The following is a 16,584-nucleotide window of genomic DNA, read 5'->3' on the forward strand; positions in this document are numbered from 1 at the left end:
TTGCTTTTTCCTTTTCCAGGAGATCTTCCCCACCCAGGGACTGAACCCACATCTCCTGAGTCTCATGCATTGCTGGCAGGTTCTTTACCCAATGCGCCACCTGAGAAGGTTTGGACTACCAGGGAAGTACTTAATTCATAAAAATTTTAAAGTTTGTATGTTAGAAAAGAACATATATGAAATTAAATGGCAAAGTACAGGCTGGGAAGACATATTTATAACACCTGACACAACAAAACGGTTAATATTCAGGACACAGTGCCTTAGTTACCATGTCAGCAGGCTTTGGAGCTGGCAGATCGTCATCCAAATCCTAACTTCATTACTTACTACCTACCCTGGGCAAGTTAATTAATCTTTGCTTGAGTTTCCCAGATGGCTCAGTGGTAAAGAGTCTGCCTAACGATGCACGAGATGTGGGTTTGATCCCAGGGTCAGGGAGATCCCCTGGAAGAAGAAATGACGACTCATTCCAGTATTCTTGCCTGAAAAGTCCCATGGACAGAGAAGCCTGGTGGGCCACAGTGCATGGGCTTGCAAAGAGTCAGACACAACTGAGCACGCATGCCAGGTTTCTCATCTGGAGATGACTATAATAATAGTACTTACTTCACAGAGTTGTTGAGAAGATAAAACAAGATAATGCACGTACTGCACTTAGCACACTGCCTTGCTGTGCTTATTATTTTAGTCCTACACGAAGACTGTTATAAATCAATAAGAAAGGAATAATGAATCTAGTCTAAAGAACAGAAAATGGGTGAAAATAAAGAGCAGTTCCTAAAGAAGAAAAATAATTGCTCAATGCTGTAAATAACCAAAGCAGTGCAAATTAAAATAACAATCATACAATTTTTCTGTGTGTTAAATTCAATGCCCAGAGTTGGTAAGAGTTTAGGAAATAGACACTAATGGGAGTAAAAATTGATACATCCTTCCTAGAGGGCAATTCAGCAGTTTGATGAAGCAATTTTAAAAAGTTATTCTAAGAAAATAAATAGGTATGAAAGGATATATGCATGAGGATGTTTATTATAACATTTATAGTTTTTAATACAGAAAATTTGTAAACAACCTTAATGTTCATCTGTTGAGGGTTTGAAATGAATAAAAGTTACGAAATGCCTTATAATGTAATACAATGCAGCCAATAAAAATAATGGCTGAAAATGAGTATCACCCTTGTTCCAGCGACCATTATTTCCTGCTTGGATTCCTCCTTGCCTGTAGTCTCTCCCTCTCAACTCATTCTCTACGGGGCTGCCAAAAGCAATCTAATCATGTCACTCCTTTGCTGAACCCTCTCATGGCTGCTCAACGTAAAACCCTCTAAAAGCCTCCGAGGCGAGTCTCATCTCTGTCTTCCCTTCATACTCCAGTAACACAGGACTCAACATGCTTCTCAGTTGGTTTTTGTACCGTTATTCTCCCTAAGGATTTAGTATTTCTCTGAGCCGCCTTTTTTTTTTTTTTTAATTCTTTGGTATTCCCATTTCCTAGTCTTTTTTTTTTTTTTTGAACATTTCTTTTTTTTTTTAATATTTATTATTTTTGGCAGCACTTGGCCTTGGTTGCAGTGCATGGCCTCTTCTTTGCTGTGTGGGCCTTCTTTAGTTGCTGCTCTGGCTTAGTTGCTTCGGGGCATGCAGGATCCTTATTCCCGGACCAGGGATCCAATTTCTGTCTCCTGTATTGGCAGGCAGATTCTCAAGCACTGGACCACCAGGTAAGTCCCCGCTGAACCACTTTGGTTAGAATCATCTGATTCTGTCTTCTAATGAAATCCTTCACTTCTTTCTGGAGCTCTTACATGAGTGTTATTAAATGTTGTTTATGTGTGCGTGCTCAGTCGTGTCCAACTCCTTGCTACTCCGTGGACTGTAACCCGCCAGGCTCCGCTGTCCATAGAATTTCCCAGGCAACAATCCTGGAGAGGGCTGCCATTTCCTCCTCCAGGGGATCTTCCCCACCCACGGTTCCCACCGAGTCTCTTGCAAGGGCAGGCGAATTCTTTACCACTAGCGCCACCTGGGAAGCCCGTTATTTATGCGATTATCTGTTTAATAAATGTCTCTTTGGGCTTGCCAGGAGGTGCTAGTGGTAGAGTCCTCCCAATCCAGGAGACACAGGTGAGGCAGGTTCCATCCCTGGGTGGGGAAGATCCCCTGGAGGAGGGCATGGCAACCCACTCCAGTATTCTTGCCTGAAAAATCCCATGGACAGAGGAGCCTACCGGTTACAGTCCATGGGATCGCAAAAAAAGTAGGACATGACTGAGTGAGCACCCGGCCACACCCTTAAAGGTAAAATCCCAAGATGACAAAAATGATCTGTTTAACCATTTTACCCATTGTAGCCAGCCTGGCTCCTGACATAGCTGCTCCAAGCATTCACTGAATGAATAAATGAATGAATGAAAAGCAAGTTACAAAATACACAATGCGGGTCCAATTTGGTAAAAGACAGATCAAAGACTTGTGTGGCACAAGTCTCTGCTTGCTCAGTCGTGTCTGATTCTTAGGTCCCATGTCTGTAGATTGCCAGGCTCTCCTGTCCATAGGATTTCCCAGGCAAGAATACTGGAGTGGGTTGCCATTTCCTCCTTCAGGGCATCTTGACAACCCAGGGATCGAACCCGAGTCACCTGCATCTCCTGCATCGGCAGGCGGATCCTTTACCACGGAGTCTCTTGGGAAGCCGTTTGGCTTCTCGACCACTAAACTACCTGGAAAGCCCTTCGTGTGGCCAGTACCAGAAACAGACTACCTCTGGCAGGCCCGTGCTGGCCAGGCCTTTCCCCGAAGAGCAGAGAAGGGGAAGGAGAGAATCCCCGGGTGGAGGGAGGAGGCGGCGGGAGCTTGCCGGGAAGCGCGGAGCTGGGCGGGACTAGCTGCCTCTCGGCTCCAGAGCCTCAGGCAGAAAGAGACTGCAGGGGGCGGGGGCGGGGGGGGGGGCAGTGTCCTGCGGACCACCCAAGGCGTAGGGGTCGGGAAGCCGCAGGGCCAGGCAGGCTCATCTGGAGCATCAGATTCCAAATTACGGAGTGGTGGTCTTGAGGATGCACTCACCCCGGGATGCGGAGAGGGGCGGATCTCAGAGCCCAAGTGGTTTTCCCGCAGAGCGGCGTCCGGGCGCGCCCTAGAGGGCATCGTGCGGAGGCGGTGGGAGAGTGTGACTTCTCTGGGGACCCTGCTTGAGGAGGACGGCCCCCTGTGGGGACTGCATCCACATGGCGGGATCTCTCCATCCCAGAAGACACCAGGCCAGCTTTATTCCTGCTTCTGGGCAGAGGACTCCTTATTTCCCCTCTCAGCTCCAGATTTCATGTTTGCACTGAGAAGCCCTACCACTCCCACTTGACACATGTCTCCTTAGCTCCTGGAAGGACCCCTAAGTCCTGGAACAGTCTTCTTTAACATCCCTCAGGAGCCCAATAAACATACTCTGAAGGAATGAATTCGTCCATTTATTCAACTTTTCCATGTGCAAGAGCTTGGATGGAGTGTTATGGAAGCTCTTAAGGGAGAAAAGGCTGGGGCGGGACATGCATAAAACTTAGGAGGAGGTTTAAAGTTTTTGTTTAGTTTTATTTTAAAGTTGGGTAAAGAGGAGCTTCCTACTTCCTACTTTTGCATTCCAGTCCCCTATAATGAAAAGAACATCTTTTTGGGGTGTTAGTTCTAAAAGGTCTTGCAGGTCTTCATAGAACCGTTCAACTTCAGCTTCATCAGCACTGGTCGGGGCATAGACTTGGATTACTGTGATACTGAATGGTTTGCCTTGGAAACGAACAGAGATCATTCTGTTGTTTTTGAGATTGCATCCAAGTACTGCATTTCGGACTCTTTTGTTGACCACGATGGCTACTCCATTTCTTCTAAGGGATTCCTGCCCGCAGTAGTAGATATAATGGTCATCTGAATTAAATTCACCCATTCCAGTCCATTTTAGTTCGCGGATCCCTAGAATGTCGACGTTCACTCTTGCCATCTCCTGTTTGACCACTTCCAATTTGCCTTGATTCATGGACCTAACATTCCAGGTTCCTATGCAATATTGCTCTTTACAGCATCGGACCTTGCTTCTATCACCAGTCACATCCACAAGTGGGTATTGTTTTTGCTTTGGCTCCACCCCTTCATAATCATGATGGTATGATCACTCACCTAGAGCCAGACATCCTGGAATGTGAAGTCAAGTGGGCCTTAGGAAGCATTACTAAGAACAAAGCTAGCGGAGGTGATGGAATTCCAGTTGAGCTATTTCAAATCCTGAAAGATGATGCTGTGAAAGTGCTGCACTCAATATGCCAGCACATTTGGAAAACTCAGCAGTGGCCACAGGACTGGAAAAGGTCAGTTTTTATTCTAATCCCAAAGAAAGGCAATGCCAAAGAATGCTCAAACTACCACACAATTGCACTCATCTCACACGCTAGTAAAGTAATGCTCAAAAATTCTCCAAGCCAGGCTTCAGCAATAGGTGAACCGCGAACTTCCAGATGTTCAAGCTGGTTTTAGAAAAGGCAGAGGAACCAGAGATCAAATTGCCAACATCTGCTGGATCATCGAAAAAGCAAGAGTTCCAGAAAAACGTCTATTTCTGCTTTATTGACTCTGCCAAAGCCTTTGATTGTGTGGATCACAATAAACTGTGGAGAATTCTGAAAGAGATGGGAATACCAGACCACCTGACCTGCCTCTTGAGAAACCTATATGCAGGTCAGGAATCAACAGTTAGAACTGGACATGGAACAACAGACTGGTTCCAAATAGGAAAAGGCTATATATTGTCACCCTGCTTATTTAACTTCTATGCAGAGTACATCATGAGAAACGCTGGGCTGGAAGAAGTACAAGCTGAAATCAAGATTGCCAGGAGAAATATCAATAACCCAGATATGCAGATGACACCACCCTTATGGCAGAAAGTGAAGAGGAACTAAAAACCTCTTGATGAAAGTGAAAGAGGAGAGTGAAAAAGTTGGCTTAAAGCTCAACATTCAGAAAACGAAGATCATGGCATCCGGTCCCATCACTTCATGGGAAACAGATGGGGAAACAATGTCCGACTTTATTTTTTTGGGCTCCAAAATCACTGCAGATGGTGATTGCAGCCATGAAATTAAGAGACGCTTACTCCTTGGAACGAAAGTTATGACCAACCTAAATAGCATATTGAAAAGCAGAGACATTACTTTGCCAACAAAGGTCCATCTAGTCAAGGCTATGGTTTTTCCAGTGGTCATGTATGGATGTGAGAATTGGACTGTGAAGAAAGCTGAGTGCCAAAGAACTGATGCTTTTGAACTGTGGTGTTGGAGAATAATCTTGCGAGTCCCTTGGACTGCAAGGAGATCCAACCAGTCCATCCTAAAGGAGATCAGTCCTGGGTGTTCTTTGGAAGGAATGATGCTAAAGCTGAAACTCCACTACTTTGGCCACCTCATGCAAAGAGTTGACTCGTTGGAAAAGACTCTGATGCTGGGAGGGATTGGGGGCAGGAGGAGAAGGGGACGACAGAGGATGAGATGGCTGGATGGCATCACCGACTCAATCGACGTGAGTTTGAGTGAACTCCGGGAGTTGGTGATGGACAGAGAGGCCTGGCGTGCTGCGATTCATGGGGTCTCAAAGAGTCAGACACAACTGAGTGACTGAACTGAACTGAAAGAGGAGCTATTGAAGACTTCAGAGAGGACATATCTGGCCTTAACCTGGGCAAGGTCTTGGAGGGCAAGACAGCAGACAGGGAGCCAGGTGTTGCAGAAGTGATGAACAGCGTGTAGTAGCAGTAGTAGTGGAGAAGCAATGGCACCCCACTCCAGTACTCTTGCCTGGAAAATCCCATGGATGGAGGAGCCTGGTAGGCCGCAGTCCATGGGGTCACAAAAAGTCAGACACGACTGAGCGACTTCCCTTTCACTTTTCACTTTCATGCATTTGTGAAGGAAATGGCAACCCTCTCCAGTGTTCTTGCCTGGAGAATCCCAGGGACGGGGGAGCCTGGTGGGCTGCCGTCTATGGGGTCGCACAGAGTCAGACACGACTGAAGCGACTTAGCAGCAGCAGCAGTAGTAGAGGTTTAATGTTGAGTAGCTATATGTTCTGAGTCAGGGACAGTGGTGGCACTTTGTCAGTTGGTACTGAGTTGGAGAAAGAAAGTTGGAGCTCACACCTTGGGGATGGAGGGAGAGGAGGAAAAGACCAGTATGTGAGGGAGAGGGTGTTCAGTTGTTGCTTTATTCTTGGTTCAGGCGACCAAGGGGGATGGCCATCACTCTGTATCCATCTATGGAGATTTGTTGGGGGAGGAGCCTCCATCCCCCCACCCGCCCCCACAAATTTTTAGTTCAGGCTGAAACCAGAGAAAAATATGGAGGGAAAAAAAAAAGGAATCGAAAACTTAAACAAAGTCCATGAGGTGGGGAGCTAGAAGAAGGCCCCCTTCAAGTAGCTCAGGCCTGGCAGCTTGTGCTGGGCTTGTGGAAGATTCCTCTCACAAGAGGTGAAATAGCTCTGGAAGCAAACCCGAGCACGTGTAGGGCTTGAGGGTCTGTGGGGCTGGGCCACCAGTGTCAACCCGCTGCTCCCACTTCAACCGCACCCAGGGGTGCAGTGCACTGGCGTTTTCTGCTCATACTGCACTGGTCCAGGGAAGCTGTCTCTGCCCTGGGTGCTCAGGGGGAGACCCCATGGGACCAGCGCAGGCGCAGTCCTGCAGGCCCGCGACTGCCCCCTGGCGCCGACTCACTCCTCCCAAGGGCTCATGTCGGTGTCAATGGCCACACAGTTGTAGGCAGCGTATCGGAGCTTCTCCTCACACACCTTGGCGCTGTTGGGGGCAGGGAGTTGTTCAGCACGTGGTGCAGAGGCTCCTCCATCATGACCAGGGGCTCTGGGAGTCCAATTTGTACCCTGAAGCCCTCCTCCACCCTAGGATGTCACATTTCCCCGACTCCCCACTCCCCAGGCTGGAACTTAGGGAACCCACCTGGCATAGTGCGGCAGGAAGAGGGTGCTGGAGCAGGTGGAAGACTCGGGCAGCGCGTCTGTGGTCTCATAGCTGGGGGTGTGGAGGGACCAGAGATGAGGAAGAATTGGAGGGGCACAGGGCAGCGGTCTGACAGGGGAATGTGTGTGTGGCGGAGGGCAAAGGCCAGCCACAGGCTCTTCCGACGAGACCTCCCCTCCCCATCGGCTCTCACCCCAGCTTGTCTGGGTAGATGTAGATCCGGGCCGGCAGACGGCTGCGGCCGGTGACAAAGCGCAGGAAGCGGCTCCGGTCCTCTGAAGAGGAGAAGGAAATCAGCGCCCATGTGCTGGTGGAGGAAACTCGACCACCTCCCCCATCTCTGTATCCCAGGAGTGGAGTCTGAACCCAGGCAGTCCTCTGCCATCTCCACTGACCGTTGGTGAAGTTGTTCAGTGCCTCCCAGAAATACTGCACCCGGGTGTCAGATGGCTCGAAGTCCTCAAACCGGGCTGGTGGGACAAAGCCACACAGAATTCATTCTTAGGTCCTTAAGCCCTACCCCGGGACTGTGCTGCCCGGCCCCACACTCACTGAGCTTGCGCAGGGCATCCACAGTGACCTCTGGGTCCCCGCACACCTTCTTCTCCAATTCTTGCCACGTCAGCAAGTCCAGCACAGCCTGGGGCACCACCTTCAGCAGACCTGCCTGCATGGCTGCCACCTGGGGAGAAGGGAGAAGGCCTGGGTGGAGAAGATGGCACAACTCCCAGCTCTGGGTGTGGTGGGCACACCTGGCCTCCACTCACAGAGATAAAGTACCTCTGTGCCCCACAGATCAGCAGGAATGTGGGGCAGAGGGGTGGTGGGGGCCAGAGCTCTCGGGGCTGGGTTCTGGTGGCCCCTCGGGATGGGCTCTGGCTCCTGGGAGCATCCACAGCTCTCTGTTCCACTGGCCTCTGGGTAGTACCTGCTCCTTGCTCTCTTCTAGCCGTGCCTTCTGCACCAGTTGGATGAAACGGGAACGGTCCTCATATCCCACCACGATGCCGGAACCCCCAGGGATCAGCTCCACCACCTGCTGATCACTCAGCACAGTGGTGAATGTTAGCTCCTTCCCAAATTTGAACTCAAATGTCTCCTTGTCCATTCCTTCCATCACTTCCAGGAGCTTCACCTTGGGGTTGAAGAGAGGCAGGAAGGTCAGCTTTTCATTGTGGAGATAGTCTTGTTTTTTTCCTCAGGGAGCTCACAGGAAAGCAGGGGAGGCAGCCAGGCAAGGCGGTTGTTATGCAGGCAGTGAGGGCAGTGGGGGGGTTAGTAGACGGGCTGTGAAGCCCAGCATCAAGACGATGCCTAACCAGCCGTGGAGATCAGGGAAGGTGTCCTGGGGGAAGTGGCATCTAAGCTGAGACCCAAAGGATTGGCTGGGAATTGGCTGGGCCACCAAGAAGTCAGGAGAGAGAACATCTTTAAAAAAGGTGGAAAGAGCAAAAGGCCTGAGGAACCTAACCGGGCAAGTGTCCAGAGATACAGGAGTCATGTAAGGCCTTTTCAGACTCTGCATTTTATCCTAAGCCCAGGGTGGCCCATTGAAGGCGTTATGGAGATCAGATGGGTAAGAAGGGAGACATGCAATCAGTGGCTGGATCAGGAAGGAAGGTGACTAAACCTGAGGGACAGAAGGGAGACGGGAGAGGTGGGCAGATTCCAAAGGCAGATGTGACAGAATGTGGGAGGTGAGGGAGAAAGAAGAGTGAAGAATGACCCTGAGGGGCTTGGCAAGGGGAGGGCTGGGTGGTGGTGCCACTGCGAGAGGGAGCCCTAGAGGGAGAGGATGAAGAGTGTGCTGAGCCCAAGGTGCCATCTTGGGAGAGAAGTCCAGTAGGTAAATGCATATATAGCCCTTGGCTTAGCAGAGAGGCTGGGTCCAGCGATTAGCAGTCCTTTCAGGGTCACCAGAACAGTGACAGGAATCGAAGCTATGGGAGTACATGAGGTGGGAGAGGGGAAACACGTGTGGTACGAAAAGGTTCAGGACAGCCTAGGGGTGCAATAAGCTTGAGAGCTGGGCAGAGAAACCTGGTCCAGGCCCCAACTCACCAGCACAGAGTCCACAGCTGGGAAGTCCTTGCTCCAGCTCACCTCCTCACCAGAGAGCTGCTTCCACACAAAACCCGGCAGAGCCAGGACCTGTGGGACAAACACTGCTGTCTTCGTGCCCTGAACTGCCCGGGTTTGGCTGGCTCTTCTTTCCAAGAGCCAGGACTAAGCTGGTTGGGTGCAGATTAGGCTACTCACCAGGAACTCCTTACCCCGAAGGGCAGCCCCCATCAGCTGTCCGATCCACTCATACTTGGCAAAGTCCCGGCAGGAGGGGTTGGGCACATACATGTCCCGGGCCTCGCCTGTGCCATTGCCCTGCCCCCGAGACAGAGCTGTCAGCATGGCCTGTAATGGACCCTCCTGTGTTACCCCAGATGCCTCAACGACTTCCCTGAACACCTTCCACGGAGGGGCCCTGAAGGAGCCCTCTGAACATACAATGGCTCCTTCCCTGTCTGCCCAGAAGCTGCCCCGGGCAGTTCAGTCTCTCCCTGCTCCTTCTCTGGCTTAGTCTGGCACCTGGGAGGTTTGCAGAGACAGAACAGCAGAAACAACTTGGGAGGTAGGGGTGAGGGCTTACCTGGTTGGCCGTTCGTACAAAGAAGGGCAGAGGCACAGGGGTGTCCGCCGAGCTAGGGCACAGTTCTTCTGACATGTCTGCCAAGCTGTCCCGGAAACCACCTCCTGAAAGGACAGACAGATGCTCTCAGTTGAGGCACACAAGAGCCCCAGCCCCCATGAGGGGGTAAGAAGCAAGTCCCCTATCTGGCTTAGCTGGTCAGCCCAGATACCCCAACCACTCTCAATACGGCAGGCCTCTTGCTGCTGGCCCTCAAGGCCTCACCTTGGTCAATGATGCCTTCTGCAATGAATTTACACTCCCACCACTGGTCATAGCGCATGGGCCACCTATAAGGAGGGGTAAGTCTCTATCATTACACCGGGCTAGGGCTCAGGATGACCCACCAGCCCAGGGTCCAACCAGGAGTAGGGGCTACAGAGGGGTAACACTGAGGGGTCCAGAGGCAGTGTGTGGGTGGACATGGGTCCATGTGTGGTCCCCTGCCCCCAAGCCATACCTGTAGTCCAGGGGCTTTTCATACTTGTCAGAGGGCTTGAGGCCTTCATAAACCTGGGGCCAGGGAGAAGGGGAGGGAGTTGTGGGAACGTCTGAGACCCGGCCCCACTCTTGCCCAAAGACCTTGCTCAGGCCCCTCCTGGCCCAGCGCCCCCTAGTCCCCCTGCTGACCCGCCCTTGCTCTGACCCCAGGTGGTCCAGACCTGGGTGAAGACAGCGTTCTTGCAGGCGGGATCCCGTAAGGGGCAGGCACGGTGTTCCATGGCGAGGCGCCGGTTGATGTACAGACGTGGCATGAAGCTGGGCTTGCTGCTCTCCGAGTCACGCAGGCACTGGGCCACCAGGCCTGGCCGTTGCCGTGACAGCAGCAGGAACTGCTTCACTTGCTGGTGGGGAGAGGCGGCCAGAGCGGGGCCGGCAGGCAGTCAGCCTCTGACCAGGCCCGGGAACATTTCTCTGTTCCAACCCCACGGGGCCAGTTCAAGCCTACTCTATCCCTGGTCCTTGCTTTCAGTCTCTCCCTTAGTCCAGCCACCAGGGGAAGCTTTCTAAAACCCAACTTTGTCATTACCTGACATAGAAACCCAACTCTGTCTTTACCTTACATAAAAACTTCCCAATGGCTCCACTGACCAGGAACAAAGTCTGGCCCCGGTGCCCTCGGCTACCAGGGCCAGCCTCCTGCCCACCTCCTCCTGCCTCATCCCATGTCACACTCACATCTATGGCTATGCTTCTCTTAAGTCATCCTGAGCAGCTAGGAACTCCCAGTGGGCACCTTTCATACAGCCTGCCCTGTCCATGCTGTCACCTCTCCTCCCCAAGCTTTGTGCATGTCACATACTCTCTGGGAAACAGGACCCTAAACACTAAATTTTGATTATTTGTGTCTTTCTTCCTATGTTTCCAGAGCCTAGCAAAAGTCTAGGCCTAGAGTAGATCTAAGAACTTTCTGATGAAGCGTGAACAACTGCAGAAAGGGGTGCCCACTGCCAAGGCCAGCACTGAGTGAGTCAGGCTCACCTTAATCTCACTAAAGGTGCCCAGCGTGTGGTCCCAGGCCGGTACCAGGTGGTGCAGGACGCTGTCTAAGATCTTTATGAATCTGGGGAGGTTGGGTAAAGATAATTGTGGCTGAAGTCATAGATGTAAGACCCACTCACCACCCCCAACACACAGGGACAGGAGAAGGCAGGGCCCAGGGGCTCTCTGCCTCTTGAAGTGGAATAGCATACAATGTAAGATCTCTTCCACACAGACAAAAGGCTCAGGATGGGGGGTCAGGGGAGGGACTAACAGGCCCAGGACCACAGCCACCTCTGCAGGAGAACAGCTCTGCGGTACAGTACTTCCGGGTCAGTGCCTTCTAGGCGTGGGTATCGCACGAGATTGGTGGGCTGAAACAGATCTGCATTTAGCCCTAATTCTCGCTGTCTAGAAGACTTGATCTTGACCCCTCGAAGACGCACATCAATCCCGTCATCTGGGGGAAGAGTCAGAGTGAGCTCACTTACGGCGCCTGCTGCCTCTTTGGCCCCGGGACCTGAGAATGGCTCTTCAGTGCTCAGCCTTGTGTCACCCTTCGCCCCTAGAAACTCGGGACCTTTGGGATCCCCTTCTATCGCCCGATTCTGACGATTATATTCTGTGCTAGTTCCTCCGTCCACCACTATAATATGGGGATGCCTGAAGGTCCCAACTCCATTCCTCTTCCAGGTGAGCCCAAGCACTTCTATGGCTTTAAGGCAGGCTTATACCCGGCACCATCCCGTTGGCTTGGGCCCCAAAGCTTCAGATCTTGGCGTTAGTTCAGCTGTCACCTTTATCCCAACTCCAAGTCCATCTCCTTCATTCCACACTCACTGCCAGCTAACCCCCATCTACATGCTGGGGCTCCCTTTCCCTCCTTATGGCCTTAAGCCCCACCTCGGCACTCGACGATGCGGATCTCGATGATTGGGAGGTGGACAGTCATGTCCTCCAGGACACAGACGTCCCCGATCAAGGTCCTGAGGGGATGAACATGGGGAACTTTGGAAACTCCTTGTCTTCAGGGGTTGCTGGGGTCACAGTCCACCTTATGCCTCCAAGCTGGGCCAGATCCTGCTGCCAGGATCATGTCCCACCTCCCAGCCCAGATCAGTTCACTCACTCGTCAATGCTCACGTCACTCAGCTTCTTCAGGTTGTCCCCTTCACCCCCATAGACCACCACCCGCTTAGGCATAAAGTTGTCATCTGTGGTATCCACCGTCAGTAGTAGTTTCCTGAGGGTTAAGAGGGTGCACATGTGTCTTTACACTCACAGGTACGTGGCTCACCCACCCTGTTGTGTTCAGAGCCCACTCACTTGACAATGGTGCCCTTTTTCATGGTCAGCCGTACCCAGTGCTGGCACTGGGACCCATCGCTCTCCCAGTACGTGTCCGCGTTGCTGTCTGTCAGGCAGGACACATTGAACTCCTCCTGGGGAGGGTAGAGAGGTGGATGGGCCAGGGAGCACAAGAGAGAAAGCACAGTGGAGCTGAGCTGGAAATCCATCTGGTAAGGGTGGAAGTGTCGAGGGATTCCTATAGGACTTCCAAGACTGGGGGGTGGACTGAGTCTGGCCTGTGGGGATTCAGGTTTGGCTGTGGCTTAGAGGTAAGAGTTCCGAATCTAGCAGGATGTTACTACATCTTGCTTGGGGTGGGAGGAGTCCCAGCACCCACCGTGTAGGAGGAAACGTCTATGCTCTCCACATACTGCTTCACGCTACCCAGGTTCTCATCCTCCTTGCCCAGGTGGTCGTACAAGAAGTGGATCAGGTCCTCGTCGCACTCGTAGGTCCACGTCGGGGGCACATAGCTAAGCGACCCCAAGTCCCTAATTAGGTCGGGCCCAGACCTGGAGCTCCTTCCTCCCCAGCCCATCCCAGCTTACTCACAGTAGCCTTTGTACAGCTTCAGTGTATGCCTCGGCCGGCTGAGGCCTTGATCCCAGGCGATGTGAGTATGTCAAGTCCACCACCTGTTCCCATCTGTGCGCGCAGAATGGGGAACGGGATATGGAGACCTCAGCGGGCGGCAGAAGACCCTGGAGCCTTCTCCAGCGCTCTGGCTCCTCTAAACCATGCCTCCAGAAGCCCCACCCCAGCTCCCTTTAGGTCCCGCCCTTTTTGCTGTCAATCCTATCAGATCACACCGCCCAGGCTGTGCCAGTCTAGGGCCTGGCAGTCGGCCAGCAAGCCCCACCCATCCCAGCGCAGGACCTGAGCACCGGGCGGTAGTCCACTCCGAAGAGCTGCTGCTGCCGCTGGAGGTGGTCTGGAGTGTCGATGGGTACCAGGCGGGCCCCGCCCTCGGCTGGGCGGCACACCAGGAGCCAGCCTTCGTCCAGCCCGCAGTCGCCCAGGTGTTCCGCCAGCTGCTCCTACCGGGACGCACCAGACGAGGACAGCCGTCAGGGAACTGCCAGCGGCCCGCCCTGCCCAGCCCAGGGCGAAGGGCACCGGACGCTAAGTCAGCTCGATATGGGGGGTGGGGGGGTGGGGAACAGCCAGGGGCTTCCCTGGCCCCGGGGTCTTTTGCACCTTGGTCAGCTTCACCCAGAGCCCGTGGCCGTTGCACAGCTCTTCGCCTGTGGTGCGCACGCAAGCGCCGCGCCGCAGCTCGATGCTGTCGCGGGCCGCGCGGAGGGCCCCAGAGCCGGTACCGGGGGCTGGGCCCGTGGCTCCCACACGCAGCCCCAGGCCTTCCGCCTCCCACACCGGCAGCAGCACGCGCGACGGTCCCGCCGGGTCCTTGTAAAGCTTGTAGAGCACCTCGCGCGGCACGAAAGCTAGCGCCGCCGGCAGCGGCCGCCCGGCACGGAGGCTCTTCGCTGCCTCCGCCAGAAAGCGTACACGGCCCAGCAGCTGTCGCGGGGACTCTAGCGCCGCGCCCGGACCCGGGCCAGCCATGGCGGTATGGCCCAGGGAAGCCCGGGGGCGATCCGGGCGCAGGAGATTCGGCAGAACCAGCAGACAGAGCTTCCCACCACCTTCAGCCCCGCCCTCGACCAGCCTTCGCCGTAAGTTCTGGACTAAGCGCACCTCATGTGTCGCCGTATTGTTCTGTGTACTTGGGTACTAAATCCTGTTATTTATTTCTGTGCCTTCCACTCAGTCAGCCAGACCCAAGTTCCGAAGTTTCTACCTGATCAATCTCCCTACTCCATTCCCATTGCTACTGCTCTCCTTTAAGCCACCATCCATCCTATCGAGCCCGAGCCCGAAACGCTATTCCTTCGACCTTCTGGAGCTTCCCTGCTCCCAGTGAGCCTCACTACAACCAACTGAATGTGTTAGCTATCCTGTCAGGTTTCCCATCCTAGGACGAGTGTGACTAAAATGTTCGGGAAAATGATCCCTCCCCAGCCTGGCTGCTGATGGGACTCTTGAGTCATTTAGACTTGTTCCTAGTGGTTACTCTTAACCTCAGGGCACTGGGGATCATTATCCAGTTTCTCCCAGTAATCCTAAACCAAATGAGAGGAAAGGCCAACGTGGCAAGAGAGGAGGCAAAAACAAACAAACCGCGTACAGAAGTTGTTTAGTTCAGTCCTTCAGTCGTGTCCGACTCCCTGTGACCCCATGAATCGCAGCATGCCAGGCCTCCCTGTCCATCACCAACACCTGGAGTTCATCCAAACTCATGTCTATCGAGTCGGTGATGCCATCCAGCCATCTCATCCTCTTTCGTCCCCTTCTCCTCCTGCCCCCAATGCTCCTGCCCCATCTCCTCCTGATGCTGGGAGGCCAGCATCAGGGTCTTTCCCAATGAGTCAACTCTTTGCATGAGGTGGCCAAAGTATTGGAGCTTCAGCTTCAGCATCAGTCCTTCCAATGAACACCCAGGACTGATCTTCTTTAGAATGGACTGGTTGGATCTCCTTGCAGTCCAAGGGACTGCAAGAGTCTTCTCCAACACCACAGTTCAAAAGCATCAATTCTTCGGTGCTCAGCTTTCTTCACAGTCCAACTCTCATGTCCATACATGACCACTGGAAAAACCATAGCCTTGACTAAACGGACCTTTATTGGCAAAGTAATGTCTCTGCTTTTTAATATGCTGTCTAGTGTTGGTGATGGACAGGGAGGCCTGGCGTGCTGCGATTCATGGGGTCACAAAGAGTCGGACTGAGCGACTGAACTGAACTGAGTGATGTATAATCACGGAGGAAAAGGAAAATTTGTCCCACCCCCACCCTTGTTTATTGAAAAGTTTACTGAGATGTAACTCATATCATATAAAGTGTACAAATCACTGTTTTTTAAATATAACATAAATTTTTAATAGTAAATAATACATATAACAAATTTTGCAATCTTGGCCGTTTTTTTAAAGTGTACAATTATCTATTTCCAAAACTTTTTTGTCACCCCAAACAGGAAACTCTGTATCCTTAAGCAATAACTCCTCCTTGTCCCCACTCCCTAGTCCCTGGGGACTAATCTGCTAAAGCTCTAATCTACTTTTTGCCTCTATGAATTTGCCTATTCTAGATATTTCATGTAAGTGGAATGATACAGTATTTGCCATTTTGTGTCTGTCTTATTTCACTCAGCATAATGTTACAACAATGTTGTTGCATGTATCAGGATTTTATTTTTATGGCTGAATAATGTTCCATTGTATAAATACACTACATTTTGTTTATCCATTCGTTGAGGGACACTTGTGTGGAAAATTTGTTTTGATGTAGTTATCAAATAAAGGTATCAAGAAATAAATAATCCCATGTAATTTTGAGAGTTTTCCACTTTTTTCTCAGTAAGTTGGGAACACAGTGCCTCTCTTCTGATTTCTCCAAGCTATTTGTACCCTGTCACACTACTACAAGATAAAGCGAATACGTGCATTTAACAAAGGCCTGCATGAGCTGAACTCTGTGGATAGTTCCAGATTATTTAAATCCACTAGCTTGATATCCTGTTTTCCATTAACCCAATTGCTGTTTTGCATCTTCTCTTTGCACATGCTGTTTCCTTTGCTTGTAATATCCCATTGCCTTCCCCAATTAAATGGAGTCCTTGCTACTTGCGTCTAGCTTTTTCCTTTTAAAACATTTACCATTGTGATTGCTGATTTCTGTTTCCTCATCAGTCTGTAGCTCCTTAGAGGAAGAAAATGCCTTGTTCACCACTGTAACCTTTGCACCTACTATAGTGCCCGCCTCTTTCTAGGTAATATTTAATTATTTCAGTTTCCTGTACAACTTTGTTCTACCATAGTTGTGGCTGGTTGAGCCCGGCATAAAATTATTAGAATCGTGGAGAGTGGGAGTGAAAAGTGAGCCTTGGGCCGAGTTTTCTGGGATTCCCAGGCCGTCAGAGGAGAGCAAACTCCTCACACCATGCAAAGTGTATTTACAGCAAAGTTCTTTCGGGGGGTGGGGGTGGATGTGTGT

The 16,584-nt window shown here is 51.8% G+C and overlaps 1 protein-coding gene across 2 annotated transcripts; it reads right to left on the reverse strand.

Moving 5' to 3' along the window:
• Positions 1-6,221: 6,221 nt before the first annotated feature.
• HECTD3 (HECT domain E3 ubiquitin protein ligase 3) lies at positions 6,222-14,195 on the reverse strand. 2 transcript variants are annotated; one of them, XR_011446613.1, is made up of 21 exons: positions 13,727-14,189; positions 13,406-13,566; positions 13,082-13,174; positions 12,867-13,002; positions 12,506-12,621; positions 12,309-12,422; positions 12,083-12,165; positions 11,474-11,639; positions 11,180-11,261; positions 10,360-10,542; positions 10,158-10,210; positions 9,923-9,987; positions 9,659-9,762; positions 9,274-9,393; positions 9,076-9,165; positions 7,943-8,149; positions 7,613-7,696; positions 7,410-7,484; positions 7,208-7,289; positions 6,994-7,065; positions 6,222-6,834 (listed from the first exon to the last, which is right to left on the reverse strand). XR_011446613.1 is itself a non-coding variant. In XM_069589421.1 (21 exons), exons 1-21 carry the CDS (start codon positions 14,093-14,095, stop codon positions 6,750-6,752), a joined length of 2,586 nt encoding a protein of 861 aa, XP_069445522.1. In that variant the 5' UTR covers positions 14,096-14,195; the 3' UTR covers positions 6,222-6,749. The 2 variants fall into 2 exon arrangements, 1 of the variants encoding a protein (XP_069445522.1); XM_069589421.1 differs by having other exon boundaries at positions 7,567-7,696; positions 13,727-14,195.
• Positions 14,196-16,584: the final 2,389 nt, after the last annotated feature.

Source organism: Ovis canadensis, chromosome 1 (assembly GCF_042477335.2).
Source record: "Ovis canadensis isolate MfBH-ARS-UI-01 breed Bighorn chromosome 1, ARS-UI_OviCan_v2, whole genome shotgun sequence".
NCBI classification, from domain to species: Eukaryota; Metazoa; Chordata; class Mammalia; order Artiodactyla; family Bovidae; genus Ovis; species Ovis canadensis.